Source organism: Spodoptera frugiperda, chromosome 25 (assembly GCF_023101765.2).
Source record: "Spodoptera frugiperda isolate SF20-4 chromosome 25, AGI-APGP_CSIRO_Sfru_2.0, whole genome shotgun sequence".
Taxonomy (NCBI): domain Eukaryota; kingdom Metazoa; phylum Arthropoda; class Insecta; order Lepidoptera; family Noctuidae; genus Spodoptera; species Spodoptera frugiperda.
Window position 1 is genome coordinate 20,673,160 of NC_064236.1, and position 21,806 is coordinate 20,694,965.

The following is a 21,806-nucleotide window of genomic DNA, read 5'->3' on the forward strand; positions in this document are numbered from 1 at the left end:
CTCGTACGCCTTCCAAAGGTCCGGGACCCTGTGGTCCCGTGATGTGTAACGAACATACAATAATAATATCATTGTGTATGTTATACATTATTTACTGTGTTAATTAAAAACCTTTTAGAAATCCTTAACCCAAATTATTAAACCAGAAAAGTCACGATTGTATTTCAGTGATATGATAAGACAGGTAAGAATGAATTGAATTACAGCAATATCAACCATTGTGTCCTACGCATTGCACGATGCGACTGGCGACTTAGCTCTAATAAATCATAACAGCCCCTTTTCAATTTACTGTGATACCTACCGAAGCGCCGCTCGCTATAATATACAATTTGAAATATTATATGAAGTGCATCATTAACAGAAATATTTATTTCACTCCCTAACTCAATAGGATAGCGAACCATGTTCAATACTAAATGCGAATAAGCCCTTGTACTATGACGAAGGTCTCCGTGTAAGTATCTCCGTTTCGTCCATGATATAGTCATAATGGCTGAGTCGCTGGCAGACCTGAAGACCAGACCAAAGCATATTACAGCAAATATTTTTTTATGTGTAAAAACACTTAAAAATATTTGACTTTTTTTAAAGTTGGCTAAAACTTAAAACCGGAGACATTTCGGTAAGTGTACAGGGGAGTTGCATAATGCGCTTCGCTTCAAGCTTCCTTGTGCGAATTGCTAGGGGGTGGAATTCTTTGCCGGAGTCTGTGTTTCCTGATGGGTATAACCTGGGTATCTTCAAAGGCCGAGTAAATAGGTTGCTTTTAGGCAGACATGCTCCATCGTAGACGGCATCATCACTTAGCGAGAGTGATGGCGCATTTACATTAGTCGATTAGACTGCAGGCCGTATTCGGTCACCAACTAATATAAACAGGTATTCGCTTGGCCATATTAATTCGGTTTCAGTTAAACAGAATGCGGCCGCCGCCTTCGGTGACCGACCTAATGTAAATGCGCCATGAGAGACAGAGAGGCGACATCGACAGAGCGGCCAAACGTCGACTCATCAAATGTAAAAAAATAAATAAATCATTAATGTATTTGAAATATGAAAATCCCTGAAAAAGGTGGCGCTTCATAAGTATTGCAACCTGGCGTTGCGCAGAGTCGACAGGGCCCGCTGACATTGAATATTCACATGATGAATAAAATTCGCATGAATATTTTTCATTGAGTGTTATAAAAAGTGTTGAGTGTTATAGTCGCCATCGCCGGCTTTAATAATTTATTGTTACATTATTATTCTTTTTAAGGAGACATGATTGAAACTAAATGATGGCAATAACAGTAATATCTATATTACTGATATATAAGGAGAAAAATAACAATGAGCGAACATAATCCCACCACAACAAAATCTTAGCCATGGTTGCACCAAGCACCATACATAGTGAACATGTCTACGTACCTACCTAATTATCACTGAACTTTGCTATGCTATGTTATGTTGGAACTTAGTCATTTAGTTGGAAATAATGTGCATAAAGTTTTGTTCAGATACAGTCTGAACAAAAACAAATATTTATTTACAAAAAAAAACTATATAATAAAAATTTATTTTATAAAACCCACTCAAACTCGAGACCAGTACATGTATGACCTAATCCTGGGGTACTCGAAGAGCCCCTCCGTAGGACCAACGGCAGCGACCACTGGACACTGGTTGAACAGGTACTGGTAGCACGCCCGCCGCACTTGATCTATCGTGACGCTGTCCACCGCATCCATCTTCTGCGGCAGTGATGGCCGGCACCCATAATACAACGTACAACGCCCGATGTCCATGCAAGCGCCCAATGAACTTTCGGTCTCAGACAAAATCTTTGCTTTTAAAAAATTTTTAGCTCTGTCTACCTCAGTCTTTGTCACACACATGGATAAATACATAAACTCTTCTTGTATCGACATCATTATGTCGTCTTGGTGCATAGTATCAGCCACGAAGTGGACTCCGAAGAGACCGCAATCTTTGTAGTTCAGATTGAATGCTTGGTACGAGTCGCACAAGTTGCCCCGCGTAATAGTACGTGCGAGCCGTGCAGGGTGGTTGAGTCCACCGGGCTGGGAGCGGTCCCACCCGCCCATTATGAACCGCGCCACTTCCATGACGACTCTGTCGTCATCACTGAAGCTAGGGCCCTCTACGGCAATCACCACGTGAGCAGTGGGCATCGAGTCATCACGAAAACGAACGTCTGAGCCAGTGTATCTGTAAGTATCCATGTCTTCAAAATTCAGTGGTTCTAACTTGCAAAGGTAGGATTTGGCAAGTTCTACTAACCGTTCGTGTTTAATGCCACCAACAGCTGCGAGGACCGTCCTGCCTGGGTCGAAGCATTTGGACAAGTACCGACATATGGTAGAATCAGTGAAGTTATATAAGTTCGAGCTGGGGCCCATTACCGTTTGAGCAAGAGGCGTGCCTTGGAATGCACTCGCATGTAAGTAATCAAACACCACTTTGTGGGGGTCATTGTCATGGTCTATCATTTCTAAATACACAATTTGTTTCTCTTGCTCTATCTCAGCCTTGTCGAAACTGTTGTTGAATATACAGTCGATGAGTATTTCGGTGGCCACTAACGTATCTGCGCTCAAGCACTCCACGTAATAAGCGACCATCTCACGAGTGGTGAAGCATTTATACTTGGCACCTAGACATGCCATCTGTGTCGCAAGATCTGACTTACATCTGCTATGGGTTCCTTTAAAAGCTAAATGCTCGAAAAAATGAGCTACTCCATTCTCAGTATTGCTCTCGTACCTGGAGCCGGCATCCATAAATAGCCCTACACATGCATTACAAGACTCGCGTTCCTCGGTTGCGATGGTCACACCGTTGCTCAGTTTAGTATATTGAGTAGCAGGGAGATTTTGTAAGTGATAAGTGAATGATATAGGGTAAGTGGTATAGCGCCTGGATATTACTGGGATCCATACTTTATTCAGAACTTTATTGAATTTGAGCATCCTTGAAATAAATATAATATTAAAAACTTGTCTTTTGATCTTGTCATTTGCACATGATATGTAGTCCAAAGAGTTTAAGTTTAAGGGTTATATTCTCTTTGACTGCGCTGTTTGTGGTATATCTAATGCAAGCTATACACCTTACGATTTAACTGAGCAGTCAAATTGTCGACAACAAAAACCACATCTGCATTGTATGGTTGCATCAGTTGCATGGTGCTCGACACGAGCCATAACTCCCACGTGTTAATAACATCCCACCAAAACATGTAAAAAACTAGCCAAACCTCGATGGTGCTGCATCTCTAAAAAGTAACGAAATCTTGAAAGTCGTCGTTAATGTTTCGCTGGTCGACTGGCCGCAAGTGCGACTGCCAGACAAGAGGTTTTGGATTCGATTCCCAGTTCGGGCAAAGTATTACTGGGCTTTTTTCGGATTTTCGAAAATGTCTCAGTAGTAACACGAAGTCTGGATTTGTACCTAGTATAATATGACAATTGGCTCACACCCTATTACATGGTAGTTATAACACAAATGGTGAAAAGTGGGTGTACATTGTAAAACACTTAAGTGCATATGCTCAGTGTATAAGTGTCGGTCTGCCGCCTCATCTGTGTTCAGAGAGTGAGACTTTATATTATCTCCTTCATAGTAGCTAGCTAGCTACGCTTGGTACGAGTCGCACAAGTTACCCCGCGTAATAGTACGTGCGAGCCGTGCAGGGTGGTTGAGTCCACCGGGCTGGGAGCGGTCCCACCCGCCCATTATGAACCGCGCCACTTCCATGACGACTCAGTCGCTAGCCTGTAGCTAGCCTAGTTTAGTCCAGTCTAGTCTAGTCTTGACTAGACAGACTGACCACCGTGATCGAAATCGATCGGGAGATTTTATAGAGGTGTCTCAATAATTTTAGAAAGTACGTGATATGCAAACCTTACAACCTTACAAATAGTCACATTAGTACTTGAAAGGTTGCGAATCCGCAACCGTACGTTTGAGATGATCCCCATCTTAACCTTACAGCAACATTAAGCACTTCTGAAATATTGTGAGACTGTGTGACTCGATAAGTATGTATAACTTCCAAGGAATTTAAGTTAAATTGACTAAGATAAAAAGTATTTATTCAGAATTTGATCTCTCGCTATAATAATAAATAAATATAATTCAGACGTAGTTCGGATCAGATTTCTATGTCACAATCATCTCGTATATTTATCCAGTAGTTAGTGTACAGTCATTTCAGTCAATACGTTCTGCATTTGTTGGTAGAGTAATCTATTGCCACGTGCTAGTACAACACGCTTCTCTGCTAGTCAGTATTGCGCTTGTCATGCTCTGCCCTCACTGGTGAGCATTATGCGCACATCACACTGTTCTGACTCCTATGAAGTATGTCGCGGCCATTATAATTCGAATCCTTTGATCAATTTTGACAAAAGTTGTCGATAACTTTTCACTCTATTTTTGAGACTGATAAGGTACGTGGAAATGTTGTGAAACTTAACGTACTTCAATGTAAAGTTACCTCGCTTCTCTTGTATCACACTGCTTTTGTTAAAGTGCTCCGAATGCTTTCTGAGCGATTGCTGCCGGTTGCCTACCACTTTTTGTATCCAAGCCAGATAAGGACTCAGTGGCGTATAGTACCGGATGGAATTGAGAGTTTGACCTCCGACGTGGACAGCTGCTACCTTGCCATCGAAAAAAAGTGGGCCGCCGATGTCGCCCGGCAACGTTTGTTGCAATTTGTTGAAACACTTTGGAGCTAAGCATAGATGTGGTGCAGATATTCCCTTATTTTCACACTTGCTCGCAATACCGGAGCCGATCTGCAACGGTCGTATCTGATCATCTCGAAACACCCTCGCGATGTCTTTTGTCAAATCCTTCTGAGTAAATCCATAGCCAGCGTAATCGACGGCGTGCCCTTGTATCGCCTTGTAGTCAACGGCTGATATATGTCCGTACTCGGCTATGGTTACCACATCGATGTACACCAGGCCGAGATCGGGAATCATCGCGTAAGCCGCTGTTGGTTGTTCCATGCGCAAGATTTTTCTTTTGGACTGTGTTTCATTGAACGGGGTCGTCATATTACCGAACTGTACGTACTTGGAGACAGTGAGGCAGTGTGCGGCGGTCAGCACCCAGTTGGGATCAATGAGGGTACCAGTGCAGCGGCGATAGTCGTTGTACAAAGCTACTACGTAGGGGTATTTTCCTTCGATATCGTCGACGCCCCTGAATATGCGTCGCGATTCTTTCGTGGCGTGATAATGTGCCGGCATTGTCGCTATCACCAGCAGAGTGGGTACAATCATGACACATGCGGCCAATACACAACTTTCACTTTTCATCAAATATTGATTTATGTTTTGTAGTTAACTTGCCAATGTATCGTTACTCGTAAAAATGTTATATGGCAGGGAAATGGAATAAAATAACTCGATAACTAACGATAACTGAGTCTGAACACAAAATGCGATGCATGCAGCAACTAGGCAGTTGTGATTGTGATTTGCGATTAATCGACACATGTTTTGTTTTATATGTATTGCTGCGAATAAATTTCGCAGAACATGTTTCGCAGGTATAAGTGTGAAAGTCTGATTTTACAGATATTATTCATACTGATCAATATTCTTGTTCTCTGGGTGCATTATATACCTTGGAGAAACCTTTTATGACTTAATTTTAACTATATGTGTGTATGTTTGTTATCATCTTGGCTGGCAATATATGGAAAATTACCGAAATAGGCGCCCAGTATTAAACCAAAATGTGCATTAATCTCTTTGAGCTAATTAATGATGGGGTGATGGCCCAGGGCAACAAATTCTGGGGGGCGCCAAGGTCTGAAGTTGGAGTCTCTTCCCTCTCCTGGTGCAAACCCTCAGAACTGTGCTCTACGCTCTGTGCATATGCATATTTTTATTGAGAACAAAAATTTCTACGTCCGCGTTGTTAGCTCTGGGTAATGGTAAAGGAAAGATGAAATTCTTAATATAATTTTACTTGGGATCAGCAAAAAACTAACACTTGATATTGCTTCCCTCAAGTTGGCGCCACAATATTTTCGCCCGGGGTATCAGTGGCGCTTACGCCGGCACTGCATAGACTTATGTTATTCTGTATCTCTTCACTACTTAATAAACTTAATTCGTTGCCGCGTATTGTAGTGAAACTCGTGAAAGACGGAAAATAATGAGACACACATACTTTCACATTTAGAATATAATATTTACCTATGTATATTGATTAAATTGAAGTGAATTAATAGATAGAATTGAATAGATAGTACATAATTCACATTGTTGTCGTCGTGGTCGCCCAGAGGTTTAAGAAGCTCGCTTTTCATGCAAGATCGAAATCTGGGACTGGGGGACTAACATACCTTGCAGTTTTAATTTTAACTGTTTTAACTGTACAGTTAAATAGTAAGATGTATAGCCGCTATAATATGCGTCGTCTGGACATAGTGGTTATAGTGACAATGGTCTTGGTGATGGTAATGTGGCCTCAATGCACCATCAATTTTTAAATAATATAAGTATGTACTCTATGGTTGTGTCAGAATGAAATAGTTTCACTTGATAATTCTTATTATAATTTTACAACAATGCGGACAACTATATTAAAATCTGTTTCAAGTCTTTCAAGGAATTATAAGAGACAATATGGTTGGAGACCTGTGGAACCTATGGATCCAGGCATAAAGGTTACCATTCTGCATAATGGTGTAAAGGTCGCCACGGAGAGGGTGGAATCTCCACTCGCGTGCGTGACATTGTCTGTGGCCGTGGGTTCCAGGTATGAGACAAAGTGTACTAATGGACTGACGCACTTTATTGAGCATATGGCATTTAAAGGGTTCCGATCGATGAGTAAGGACAAGTTCGAAAAAGATGTTGCACAAATGGGAGCAAAGATGACAGTGCAGACCTCAAGGGAAATGCAAGTATTCTCAGTTGTGCTGCCGTCTGAGTTGTCGACTGCTGCTGTAGACAAATTGTCCAAGATCATTTGTGACCTCGAGTTTAGCGACCATGAGTTATGCCAAGAGAAGCGTAACATATGTTTGGAGTTAAATGATAGTGATGCTAATCCAAAACAGCTGGTGTTCGACTATCTACATGCAACTGCCTTCCAGGGCACGCCGCTTGCGCAGCGCGTTATAGGTACATCTGAAAATTTGGACAATTTTGATACGGTAATGATAGATAACTTCATGACTGACCAATACCAACCTTACAGAATTGTGTTAGCTACTTCAGGACGAGTATCGCACGATAAAATAATGCAGTATGTAGAACCACGGTTCGGGTGTATAATACCACAGCCATGCCGCGAGGCGGAGCCGGGTCCCACCCGTTATTCTGGCTCTTCAGTAGTATACCGCGACGATTCTATGCCTTTCTGTTATGCAGCAATTGCATTCGAGGCACCAGGCTACTTTAGCCCTCAATATCTTAGTATGCTGATATTGACACACATAGTAGGTTCGTGGGACAAGAGCCAGAGCCGTGGCGATAACCACGCGCCGCTAGTGGCGCGCGAGGTCTCACTTGCCAACATGTGCGAAAGATACGAGACGTTCTACATCCCATACCGAGACGTCGGCTTGTGGGGCGTCTATTTTGTGGCTGACAAGTGGAGGCTGGACGAAGTGGTGTCGTTTATTCAAGAACAATGGTTGCAGTTGTGTACTACGTTATATTACACTGAACATGAAAGAGGTTTGAATGCGCTGCGGTTGATGTTGTTGCGCCAACACGAGAGTGTCGTGAGTTCAGCACACGATATAGGTAAGCAGATGCTTTACACAAGCGGCCGCAAGTCCGTGGAGCATCAGCTAGAGAGCTTGTGTAATATCAAATTGCAAGATATCCGGAACTTGGCATCGCAAATCTTGTACGACAAGTGCCCAGCAGTGGCCGTTGTGGGTCCCTCGGAGACGATGCCCGTCTACAACAGAATACGAGGTGGTCAATGGTGGCTCAGAGTTTAACGTTTTTTAATAAACCACTTTATTTTATTATTAATTTACTTTATTATACACAATCTCATTCACTATGTGTATGTACTTCTTATGTGCCTTATAATATTACAAAGCTAAAGAGGTTGTTTGTCACAACGTGCGTGTCTCCGAAACTACAGTTGGAAAGAAACGAAACTAGCGATGTTTTCATTTCTTGATAAATATTTTCTGTTACAAATATTTTATTAATTGGTAACATAACCTTAACAAAAGGGCGTATTAGTTTTCAAAAGGCTGACAACGCGGGTGGCACTGATTACTTACCATCAGGATGATTCGTCTGCTCTTTACCTCCTATTCCTAAAAACAACCCATTTTTTATTTTAGTTCAGAAATCACAAATAATCAATTCCTTTTCTTTCGCGTAAAGCATGTATTCAAAAGTTAGCAGCAACTTTACAACAACCAAGCATGGGCTCCCTGTTATAGCATCGTTATCTTTGACGCTTGAGACATAGGGCGGGAAAAATCACTGGTTGATATTCTCCCCACAAAAAGATTTTCTTTTTTTTGTGCCCCAAACAATTTTTTATACTAAAATCACGCTACGTCACTGCCTGAAAAGCATTTAATTCTAATAAAAACTAACCATTTCTATTAAGGTCTTTAAAACCTGCGCTGTTTACCTACTTGTTTTGTTGCGTGCACGCCTTTTATCCCCGAAGGGGTAGGCAGGGGTGTACATTACGGCACATAATACTGCTATACAATTTACACCCACTTTTCACCATTTGTGTTATAAGTCCCATGTAATAGGGGGTGAGCCCATTGTCATATACTGGGCACAATTTCACACTTCGTGCTACTACTGAGAAATTTTCTTAAAACCGAAAAAAGCCCAGCAATACTTCAACCACTCAACCAACGAGGTAGTTTTGTCTTGTTTTGCTCCGTCTAAATACTCTAAGAAGTGGTTTTGTTTATAGTCCTTACATTAAAGGCTGGTCGTGAGGACCCTGGCGCCCCCCCCCCCTGGCCAGACTTGCAGTGGCTCGCAGAGTTCATCTAATTCAGTTAAGGGTAAAAAGTGTAGGAGAAGAACCTACAGACTAGACTTTTGTTTGCAGACAGACTTACCACCAGGCGAGATAGGGGCCAAACATTGACCCAGCCAAAAAAAAAGACGAGAATATACAGGGCGTCCCTGAAGTCATCATCATGTTGATAATCAGCGAGGATCCCTTGGTTAAACAATATTGCATAGCATCGACTTACATTTTTTCTTTTTTTTCTGATAACAGTTGGAATCTTCCCGATCACCTGGTGCTACTTGGACGTCGACTTCAGGGACACCTTGTATACCTTACATTGGGTAGGGGCTACCATTAATTCCAGGCCAATTGCAGATTTGTTTGATATCCAATTTTGTTCCCTTAGTCTTAGAGTTCACACTCTCCAATGACTAACTTCATCTCCCCGCCTGTCCACGTATCTGATGAGCCGGTCGTCTCGTACTGTAGTTGTTTGTAATTTACCTATTCCAGGTCTACGAATAAAGATCCCAGTCTCTAGGTAATTCTTGTATACCCTTTTTACCCTACCTGACAAAAATGAAGTCTGTGAGCCATTTCATATTCCTCGCCTCGCTTCCAATAAAGTTCCACTTTGAGCCATCTCCTCAGGTGTGGAATCCATTTTATTGCGAGTACGGAGTAAGGTCAAAGCACACTGAACAAGCTTCCACAAGCTCGCTGCCAGCGTGCTCACGGTGGATCGCCCGCAACTTGCAAGCTTGCAGTCGGTGCGCCGACGGCGAGTGATGCGACTTTGTGTCGTTTTTGTTGGTCTGTGTCTACCCAGCGAGCACTTGCGCCGCTTTGACAGTTGTCAACCACCATAAGGCGGAGGCCCAGGGCGATGCGCTGCGTCTAGTCGTGTCATCGCATCAAACCTCACCAAGGTTAAGAGAGAAGCGCAAGAGAAGTCATTGGATGACTTTCCACCAAAATAAAAAAAAAAACCTACCAAGGTTGCGACGACACACGCCGTCGTAGTTGCTTCTCAGTTCATCCTTTGCATTAGATAGTGGTACAAACGTGATGACTGACAAGAAAATTATTGCCAGAAAGATACATCTCTAGTTCAATTCGCTATTACAAAATACTATGGACGTCTTTTTATAGGTATTTCCAATCTATATCTTGCAGGCTGATTGTATAATCCGCCATATTACATTACGGATAGCCATTTAGAAAAGCAGGGAAAGTTAGGGATACGGCGGCTGAATGATTAGCCGGATTTGTCGATGCGAAACGTTTTACAATATGGCGCACAGCTTTATTGGTATTATTTTCAACGAATGGTCTGAGTGACCATGAGCATGAGCTGGCATGCTTTGGCGTTATATATATTCACTATAATTGGCCCATCGTCAGTGTTAAGTGCAGATCTAGTGTTTTTTAAAAAATCTTTGTTTTTAGTTGACGCTTTGAAATCTACAGTATTTTTTTTATTTATAAAATTCAGTTGCAAGATTCCACTTCACACACATAATATGTAGGTACTGTACATTCATGTATATAATTATATTCTGTATACCTATATGTATACTTAGGTACATACATACATACATTGCATTCAACATAAGAGCTTTTAAAAATAAAATTTCCATTAATTGAAATTATCGTATTTTATTATTCGTTTGTACATTTTCTTTTCATATTTTCAACGGAGTGATTTTTCTTATAAATATAAGCGCCCTAAACACTGACATACTAAGTAGATAGGTGCATGTTTGAATTTCTTATATTGGGTAACTTAAAGGTATTTAGTAGGTAAACCATTACACACGCACACATTAATACACCGTCCTTGGTGTAATCACATTTTCTGAATGAGTTGAAATACTAATTTTTAAATAGTAGTAATGTAATTAGATCAATTTTTTAATTAAATTTATCTTGTAGTTTTTGGGGTTTAATTTAATATTTTTAGTTTTCTACAGTTTATTTATGGCACATCTACAGTTTAGTTCGATGCTGTGGTTGGCAACACTGGCCATCACTGGCCTTAGCAACATGGCATAGAGTATAAAGTTTAACGTATCGATCGACCACTGTTTGATTGTGACGGATTAATCGGATTATTGATTAGTCTTGGTAATCTTGAGAATTGTTGATATAAAACTTAGTATCTCTATCAATTGTTGGCATGGCGGGTGGAGCATCGGAAATGTTGTGTTCAACAAGTTTTATCTATTTAGTTTTAGATCCTTTTTGGCTACTTGTATACCAACCCTGGCAAGAAATAAATTTGTAATTGGAATGTGTGTTGTCAGGTAAATATACACAGGAAAAAAATGGAGACAAGGTTTGAAGGTTCAAAAGAAAGGAACATTTTAAACAATATCTTGTGACGATAAAAGTTTGTTACTGCATCGCGGAAAAGCCTCTAAGAGTTCACTACGATAGGCATTGTTGGCTAGGTGTCTGTCTTTGTGTCTCTGTCTACTGCGTCTTGTTCAGAAAATATTGTGCTGCGGCCCTGCGTCTTAAGCCCTATTCAAAATCAGAACATTAAACATCTGCATTTAATTATGCTCTGATCACAATACTTATGTATGTTTGTGGTTGTGCTGAGGACTTGAAGGGTTAAAACTAATTGTGTTTTACTTTGATTTGGAATGTATTTCCCATGTCCCTAATGCATTGTTGTCTGGTAGGTATCTCAGGAAGCTCAAGGCATTTCCACTGGACCATTTATTTTTTATGCATGACGTCAGTTTGTCTATTCCTCTGTTGTTCATCTATTTCTGAAAGATTAAGCATACTCAGTGGAGACATTAAGTGCTTAAAATTTTCAGGTTACATAATTGTAATAGGGTAATTTGTGTGGGAACAAACACTAATGTTCAGCTAAATCTTTGCCTTCTCAATATTTGCCAACAGTTATAGAAATGAAACATATGGTTAGTGTTAAGTAAATTTTTATATCAGGTATTAGTTACGTACAACATTTGGCAGCCAAAAACTACTACTTAATACACACAAAATTAACTTAAATTAAAAATAAAAATAATTGAAAGAAATAATAAACAAAATGCCATTACATAAAGTCTCTTGCAATACTACGGGCAATCTGATAAAATCTATCCAACACTTGAACAGGTCTTTTGTCTGATTAGAATTCAAGAAATACCTAATTGCAGCTAGAAAGCGAAAGTATTGGTAACTTATTAAAGTGTTATATGTATATAAATTATAATAAAAGTACTAACTACAATACAATAAGTATAGGTAATATTTTTATTTACATTGTAAATGAAAGTGTTAATTTATTTAATTATGTATTTATTGTAAATGTATGGGATAGTAAGCTAAGATGTATTTTTTTTGTATTGATATTTTTGTGATGTGTTTGTCCATGTAAGATACCATTTGTTTATGTGAGTATAAATCTGTCCATGAGTATAAGTCAGTCTGAATTTACTGTGATAGACATAGTTGGATATATGTTAAGTCGTCAGCAGTGTCTTGTTGTATTGAAGGAATCTATTGAGTCTTGTGTGCAATAAAATTCTTTGTTGTGGTCTGTCTTGCTTGTTGTAGAAGTGTTGACATTGTCAAAATATGACAAGAAACATTGTCTTTTTACTTGCAAAATGTTGAATCATATTATAGAGTAAGATCCCAGAGCCGTCAGACATATTATAATATTTTTATAAGCATATAACCTTCGGCTTACAGTAGTCTTGTATATACTTTTTAATGCCTGAATGTTTGTAGAGCTTGCCATTAGACTCACTTAACATAAATTTTTATGTCTGATTTTTATATTATATGTGTTTTATAGAATATTACTCTGAAATCATATTAAAAAAATCAGACACTTTCCATTGACCAAAGCATTTATCAGACGCTTTAAAGCTCTAAAAAATAGTGCGCCTTACAAAATTGTAATAGCAATATATGGTGCCCCTGTAATACAGAACAGTAGTACAAATCATCATAGTTTTACCAAATGATTTGTATGAACGTGGTTACCTTCGTGAATGTTATAAAACTAATTATTTGTCAAATCAAACATGAGCTAAGTGTTACTATTCACGAAATAAGCACTAGTTGAAAAAGAAAACGTTAAATGGCGGACCCTGTATTTACAATTGTTTTGTATATTATTAATGTTGCCTAAAAAAGTTCCATGTGTTATTGTCTTACTGTCCTGTTTCAGCCCTGTAATCTCCAGAATAAATAAAAAGTAAGCGGAAACTGCTTCTCTTTTTTCTTATGATATATATTTCTGCGTTTCTTCATTGTATTGTTGTATATAATAGTCATCGACAGATATAATACATTACATACAATTAACAAAATCATACACAGGTAGATGAAAATTAAAACCTGAAACAAAAAATGAAAATAGCAAAGATTAAAAAATCAAACACCTATTTTTGATAGCACAAGAGTGAAATGTCAAAAATTATATCAATCTAAATTTTTATTTAATTATTTATTCATTTAATGCACAATGTAAATACATAGAGGCATTATATGCTACTAGTACAGTACCCTGTTAGGGTGTAGAAATTAATCTGGTAACTAAATAATTATCTAATTTAGGTATTACATATTATACTAACTGTTAACTTACTTACTATAAGTTTATTATCAAGCCAATGCTGCCATGAAATGCAATTTTTTGAAATAGCGAGTTAAGATATTTGCTTTAGACAAAACAAGGTTTTGTTGTAATGGCATTATTAAATAAATACATATAATAATAAATAAATCAGTTTGCACAGACATTCTAATTGTTGTTGATGGTTTAGTTTGTTTGATTTCTTGTTTTAGTAACAGACATTTTCCATTTTCTTAGAAGCTTTGGACCCTCTTTAAAGATGGTTTTGTTGTGTTATGCCAATTTTCGTTTCTTTTTATGGACAAACATATTGCATAATAATATTGAAGGATATTTCCTTCAATATTATGCAAACAGTTTTCATGTATTCACCCTAGTTCAAGAGAAATATTTAGGTTGTTGAAATTGAGGTTATAAAAATGTGATTCTCCAAAAGGTTACTTCTTCTAAATATGTATTCATTTACCATTCTAATGGTATATGGTATTGCGGTAAATGTTACTGGTTGGTGCCTTCAATACACTTTTACAAACATTTTAACGTAATACCACCACCTCGTAAGTGGATGGGGACAGGGCTGGGCAAAATACTTGCATTGCTTTAATTGAAATACAAATAAAAAAAAAATAACTTTTCTTTATTTTTATTAACATTAACAACCTATGGTAACTATTCAAATAAAAATTATTCAAAATAACATATATAATAACGTATTAACATCTGTTACACTTAGAAAGTACTATGTTTTAAGTAATCAACGATAACAATAACCATTTGGGTAACATATTATGGTTTATGAAAAACAACATAACAATTATAACAACAATCATTTGCATTATCTTCAGAGTAATAAAAAAGTATCAACTATTTTCTAATATAATAAATGATAAGACGAGTAAAATCAATCGGGAAATTGTAGAATGGCCTAGAAAACGTACCGACTAATGTAGGCTTTGGAAGAATATATTTTATATCATTTTCCTTCACAAGGGAAAGATCCGGTTTAACAGGCATATGGAACTTATAAGTACTAGCCTTGCGTTTCAAAAATGATACATAATATTCAAGATCATTATTTCTTTCTTCTATTACCTTCCCAATAAATAAAAACCTCTGCGAATAGGATAATAGGAGAATATGTTATAGTATTCTCTTTACTTGGGTGGATGAGGTAATGAATTCTTTGAATCTTTTTCTCTTAGAATATTCTCATTACTATCTTGATATGCTGGTGATTCAAGCCATCCACCGTCATTGTCGGATTCTGCTAATTGAACTTCATCAAGGCCCTCTGTTTCGTCGTCGCTATCTAATATTATTAGTATGATTTTACTTTTCTTTGCATCGGTCTTCCTTTTAACCGCATTTTTTTGCTCTCAAAGTTTTCTCCGGCGTGTTGGTAAGTATCAAACTACGTCCAGGCTTCCTTCGTTTCCTGTTAGTGTTTCTTGGACCAGCTTTTATTAGTCCGGTCAAATTAGACATTCGGTGCTACATAAATTCGCAACAAGCTGAATTTCGGTACAATTGTTCAAAACACGATTATAAACAATAGCTGAAAGTTCCCCATCATTCCCGTGTGTGGAAAAAAAATTATTCAAAGTCAAATGTCAAGAAAATGAGTTTTTCGCGATTTTCAGCAAAACGGTAAGATTTATCAGAAAAATACCTTAGACTAAAAAATTTGGAGATCATTAAATTATCTATAAAAATATATCAATACTTTTTTCTTTTACAATATCTATACAACGTGTAACAAAATACCCATATACATCAAGAAGCACTGAAGAATACAGGTTTAATAGAATTTCTACGCAGTTTCAGCTTAAAATACATTAAAAAAAAACTTGGTACCAAATTCTTGGTGTCGTATGATTCTTCATTTTAAATCATACAAACGTGTCACAACACTACGGGGGTCAATGACATTCTATGACACTCGCTTGTTTACGAAATATTTTATCTGTAAATCTGATCGCCTAGTACCTGTCTACCTAATTTTGATATAAGTGAGAGCGAGATTGCGTGTGTACATGAGACGCTTTGTTTGCCTAGTACCTGTAAAAATTTTGCCATGTAAATATTAAAATGAAAAATAAATTTAACTTCCTTTTTTAAAGATGTGGTTCGATGTGAATGCACAAGTCAAAGTCAAAGCATTTATTTCAATTAATCCTAAATTAGGCACTTTTGAAACGTCAAGGTGGCTCGCTTGTGCATAGACAGCTGCACATTGCGTAACATGTCTGGTGTTACTGTCCTGAAAGCAGCTTCGATGCGCTCTTTCATTTGCACCACTGTATCACACGGCGTTGCATACACAATGTTTTTTATGTACCCTCACAAAAAATAAATCTAGAGGCGTTAAGCTACGTAGCTTGGCCGCCGCGATCCCCAGACCTAACCCCAGTCTGCTACCACGCCCGATCCACTGACGAAAGCGCATATCGAGATGATCCCGAACATCTCGTGCGTAGTAGTGTGCTGGTGCGCCGTGTGTTGGATTGGAATACCAAATTATTATCCATTACAAGATTGGCGTAACCTATAATGGATAACTCTGTGAGCGCATCATCCAAATAATTTCTTAAGAAATTTAAATAATTTTGAGCGTTTAAACTATGCGGCAAAAAAATTGGTCCTATGACAACATCTCCCACGATACCAGCCCACACGTTTAATCGCCATTGGTGTTGAAATGACGATTCCGTTGAAGCATGAGCATTGGCTCTCGTGAATGACGCTTCGTCTGTCCACAGCACCCGTGAACCAAAATCTGGCGAAGCTTCTACCTGACTGCTGTACCACAGTACCATTCGCAAAAGGTCACGCGAGGCAAAAAATCTGCTGGTGTCAGCTCCTGAGTACGGCGAAAGTGGGTGCGGGTGCTGACCGTCGTTGTGCAACACTCGCCATACTTGCATGTGGTGGTTAGATACACCCAATGCTAATGCAGCTCGAGAGCTGGTACGTGGGTTAGTTTCAAAATGCTGCAGTACGGCTTCCTCAAATTCTGGATTCCTAAACCATAAGCGTGTAACGAACCAGTTTGGTGCAGACGATGTATCATACGATGAAAATATGCCACGCAAGGAAGCTGCCGACGCTCAGCTTCTGGCCTACCGTCGATAAATCGGCGACGATAAAGTTCGCGAGCAGCTCGCACATTACCGTCTTCTCTACCGACACACGACATCATCTCATAATATACACTATTATTAAAGGCCAACACACACGATTGTCACAATCACAATAAATTGAAATCACAAGCACCGAAATGGAATAGGCTATTAGGAATAAGTGTTTTATAAGCTGCATACGTAAATTATGAGTTTAAAAAGCATTACGGAGTAAAAAAAAAACTTCAATATTTATAATGATTCAATTAAAAAACCCTAATTAGTAATGGTTATTTTTATACCCCAACCACGTGACACAAAACAGTCAGGATCGGTCGAATCGATTGTGACGTAACCTGCCTATTTCCTGTCATGATCTTGTTATTGTTTTGGTATTTATTTTCGTCGGAAACTGCTTTAAAGGCGCATTAATAATACAAAATCCAATTATTATTTTATTTTAAATCGCAGAATAATACATTTATCAACATGAAAACTTGATGTTGGTTTACTTGTTGATAGGGATGTGACATCACTTGCTTATGTGGCGCTATCCTGCACGAAGAAATGTTTGCGCGGGTTATTCAAATAATCAATCTTGAATTCGAATTTTTAAGGCCAAATTTTATCAGATGTGAAAATAACTCATGTTATTGGGTTCTGTAGTAACTATTAGGTAATATGAAACAGTTTTTTAAATCTTGTCAAATAGCCTATTATGCAATTGCAATGTTAGCAAAGCAAAGGTTACTAATAGTATAGGATCCCGGTATAGAACGACCTTCACCGAGATGTTTATTTAATGAAACATGTTTTTTTATTAAAGTTAACATCTCAATAAAGATATTGAAAATGGGTTGCATAACAAATTTCAGTCCAGACTAAGATTAATTCATTATTGAAAAAATAAATGTTTTAGAACATTTCACCAGTGTGATTTATTAAACAAATTCTATACATATCGAAAGTATGAAGTCCATAGAATATGCAAACGTTAGGTTGTCTATTCTTTTCCGGTCACAACTATTGGGTTGCCTAGTATAAACCAGGGGTAAATCGATACTACAAGCATTTTGCACAGGTCTGTTAATCAAATAAAATTTTTTCGTGATATGTTCCTCTGGGTACGTTGGACTTCATAATTTCCCGTTTCTCCGGCAACTTGCACGACTTTCCAAGCCTGTTTCTCTGTACTGTTCCAAGACAATAGATACCTTCGTTGGTCAAGTAATGTAGCAGAGGAATATTCGTATAAAAATTGTTAAAATCTATACTAATATTATAAAGCTGAAGAGTTTGTTTGTTTGATTGTTTGTTTGTTTGAACGCGCTAATCTCCGGAACTACTGATCCGAATAAAACATCACGCTATGACCAATAGGAGCCGAGCAGAGCGGGTGAAACCGCGCGGAAGAAGCAATCGAATAACTGTATTCGATACAGCTCCGAGGTCTGGTTCGCCAGGCAAACGGTCTATGTCTTTAGCTCCTGAGTAAATCTCAAAACTGTAGGCATACCCAGACAGAGAGCATAAAACATATAATTTGAATCCCCAATTATGGGGCTTGTTGGGTAAGTATTGTTTGTTTTATAAAATGTTAATTTTTGTTGAACACATTTGCTCGTCTAGTAATAGACGCTGCTCAAATGGTATATATGTATAGTAATAAATTTATTTTTCAAATAGTCTATCACTGGTTTCATTTATGCAGTCGGCCGTGCTGGGGATGATCAATGGGCAAATATTTAGAGTTGTCATTCATGTGAAAAAGGTCAATGGGCAAATAGTATGGGAAAAATACCCACGGAGCGGCGGACAGAAATGAAATTGTGCGACGGTTTAATATTCGACCGCACTGGTCGGCTGCTGCACGACAAGTGATCAACACGCCGCTCAGCCGACTTGTTCTTGGTGCCTAGCCCAGGATTAAAAATAAACGATGCTGGCAATATGCGCGCAGCTCCCGACGGTACGGCGGCCGTGTATACAGGAACAGTAATAGTTAGTCTTCAACAATTTGTCTTCCTTGTATTGCTGTGGGTTTATTAAAATATAAGTATAGTATTGTCGTGCTCTGACATGTCGCGACTGAATTCGTCCTCTTAATAATATTTTATTGTTTAATAACTCTCGTTACCGATAGAGCTCTATCAAGTAAACACCATTTGGTCTAATGTGCTCATTACAGTAAGACCTAGCCAGTCTTAAATGATAGCTGTCCAAGGTGAATAATGTTTGGCTGGGCAACACTTTCATCCCAGCGCCTTGAGATTGTGGGCCCTGTGAGTTGGTGTGCCTCAGTTTTTGTAAAAAATCGCTGTTGCGTACCGCCGATCCGCTCGACGTCGCCACGCGCTTCTCCACAGATCTTCTAAAGTCAATTGTAGGAAGTCTTTATAATCTGGATAGTCCATCTAATGGGAGGAAAGCATTTTTTTTTGTCGATTCATGTTGTTTTCTATAACGGATTGCGCCATTCCGTTTTCTACCCATTATATCATTGGTAAAATTTGGTGAAATTTGCCACTACTAGCGCCATACATAATTTATTCAGTCAGTCACTTAAAGTAAGGTTAAATTTTATGCAGAGTATTTGTTTCGTTTAAAACTGACAATGTTTTCCAATCTAAAGCACTCGGCTAAGAATTTATGATTCCATATTACTGAAGCACTATTCAGGATAATGTAAGGAAGACTAAAGAGGAAAAAATAAACATTTGTAGCAACAAGAGTCGAAAGACTGGCACAGGGTGTACTTTTTCGTGGATGACACATAAGTCACTGTAATTTAAAAACTGTAGGACCTACAAAAAGGACCATGCCCATATTAGTATGGAGCTAAAAGTCAGCACTGTCATGCGATGCCCAAATTGCAGCCCTATGTCATATGATAGCCTTTTAATAGTATTTTTATAATATCTAGATTTTATGTCATTTAAAGCACCGATTCACAAGTAATTCTATATTAAACATGATAACTTACTACTGATATTTTATATGCATTGTATCGTTTACGGACAGCAATGCTATTAGTTTTTTATTAGGAACTTCATGATCATCACTTATATTTAAGTATAAAAGGACACTGATCTGGCCTACGTCTACCTACTAGTCTGGTTTCCATAGTATAGTGTCAATATAAATGTGAAAACGATTAGGTTCGATGCAAAACTTGTATTCGAGTAAACAGAACTCAATATGGAAAGAGACTAATGACTCACAACAAATGGGTATTTTTGATGAGATTATAAAAGCATATTGTGATAAAATAGAACGGGTTGTATTAAACTATATTTGTATATTTGACATCAATTAACTGCTTGACTTAAAGGCAAATAGAAATACCAACATTTGTATTAGGTAGGTACTGTCTGATCTGTAAGCATTTACAATAATTATTTTATTAACAGATCTAATACTTAGGTTGTTTCAATTAAATGGGGTAAAATAATGTTCTCTGACTGATAAAATACTGATCTATTGCTGCATTCAAGGTTTGTGGCGATTGAGTACAAGTTTCGAATAAAATAAAAAAGCAGTATAAGTGTTAAATGTTTTATTCTTCAATTACAAGTAATATATTGTCTAAGAATGATGCTGGCGGCGATATATTGTCTTGGTGTCTAGCCCAACCCAAATACCATATTATGGCCATAACGTGGCAACAGCATCCCACTGTTCTGTTACCCACGAGACATTTGCAACAGTAACCTAATATTGCATCTAAGCAATTACTACTCGAGGGCTGAGTGTCAATTAAAATATACGTAAAATATTTACGCCGACCAACATGGCGCGACTGGATTCGACCCCTTAATAAATAAGGTCTATTTCCTCCAACGGCCGCAACCATTTCTTCAGAGTGTTCCAGCTCAGGACATATTTCAATTTCATACAAGCCATTTTGTCGAACATGTTCGCCATAATATGATCGTGCTTGTTTTACCTGATATGGGCCCAATGCGAAAATAATCAATTCTGAGTAACTTAATACGGGAAATATATTTAATTGAGGAAACCTGCCGTCTATGCGTCTAAACATAACCGATCGCCTGTTTAAATTATAATTTGTTACAAATTCTGCTAAGTAATTAGGAGTATGTTGATACCTCAAGGCTCTTTCTATAATAAGAGAAGCATCTGGCCGATCTTGAAGCGTGGGGTGAAATCTGTTAATTAATGAAGCTGCAATTTTAAAATCACTCATTAAATGTGCATGAGCTCTATTAAAAAAATCCTGGCGAAATAATTTAAAGTCCCTTTTAAATCGTCCGTTGACTACTTCCACTACCCATCGACATACTGTCACTAATCGACTTTTGTTTGCCTGAATAGTTGTTAGTTGTCGTTCTCCCTCATTTAACGACTCAGGCTTCTGCACATTATAATTACAGGCCTCCAACAGTGGGATCGCATCTCTGAATCCTCGGTCGAGTATAAATACATCTCCCTCTCTGTAAAATGATCGCATGGGTCCAGATTCATCAGTAAATAAATCTTTCATTATTTCTGCATCGGTTTGAGTGGCAGCATAAGGGCCGATCACATCAATAATGTGCCCGTCTGTACACACACAAAGAAATGGTTTAACGAGGTTCACATATTTGTGTAAACTATAAGTTTCCTTTTGATAGAAATAATTGGAACTCTTTTCAATATATATGTAAGTGCCATCACATATTGTGATTGCAGGTCTGGTTTGATCAGAGCCATTTGGATTGCCAAACAAAGCATTTGGAATACTCAGATTTCTTCTTATGACATCTTCTCTATTAAGATGCTGCAATCCAATATGTAATGGTACAAAATGTTCCATAAAACATAAGCGTACAATGTTCATGTGCCTCTCCATAGTTGATCGAGGTATATTAAATAATGAAGACAATCTCTTGTTACTGTCCCCTGTCCTCATTTTAATTAAAAAGATAGCCATAGCAGATTTTGGTGATGGTACCTGATTAGCTAAAGGTAACTCATTAAATAAAATAATGAATTCAGACACTTCCAGTCCAGTCCAATAATGGCATATGTGGTTGGGCATTTCTTCAACACATTCAAAATTAAATGTGACAGTTTTTTGTTTTGCCATA

The 21,806-nt window shown here is 38.1% G+C and overlaps 2 protein-coding genes across 2 annotated transcripts; one reads left to right on the forward strand and one right to left on the reverse strand.

Moving 5' to 3' along the window:
• Window positions 1–1,481: 1,481 nt before the first annotated feature.
• On the reverse strand, window positions 1,482–3,035 carry LOC118266882 (cytochrome b-c1 complex subunit 1, mitochondrial-like). The gene has a single exon (XM_035580494.2). It carries the CDS (start codon window positions 2,976–2,978, stop codon window positions 1,581–1,583), a length of 1,398 nt encoding a protein of 465 aa, XP_035436387.2. The 5' UTR covers window positions 2,979–3,035; the 3' UTR covers window positions 1,482–1,580.
• A 3,479-nt stretch (window positions 3,036–6,514) lies between these two features.
• LOC118265178 (cytochrome b-c1 complex subunit 1, mitochondrial) lies at window positions 6,515–8,052 on the forward strand. Its single transcript, XM_035577960.2, has one exon. It carries the CDS (start codon window positions 6,602–6,604, stop codon window positions 7,988–7,990), a length of 1,389 nt encoding a protein of 462 aa, XP_035433853.2. The 5' UTR covers window positions 6,515–6,601; the 3' UTR covers window positions 7,991–8,052.
• The last annotated feature ends 13,754 nt before the right edge of the window (window positions 8,053–21,806 follow it).

Excerpts from the sequence above, each read along its gene's own strand:
- LOC118266882 (XM_035580494.2), bottom strand. The coding sequence starts at position 2,978 with ATGCTCAAATTCAATAAAGTTCTGAATAAAGTATGGATCCCAGTAATA.
- LOC118265178 (XM_035577960.2), top strand. The coding sequence starts at position 6,602 with ATGCGGACAACTATATTAAAATCTGTTTCAAGTCTTTCAAGGAATTAT.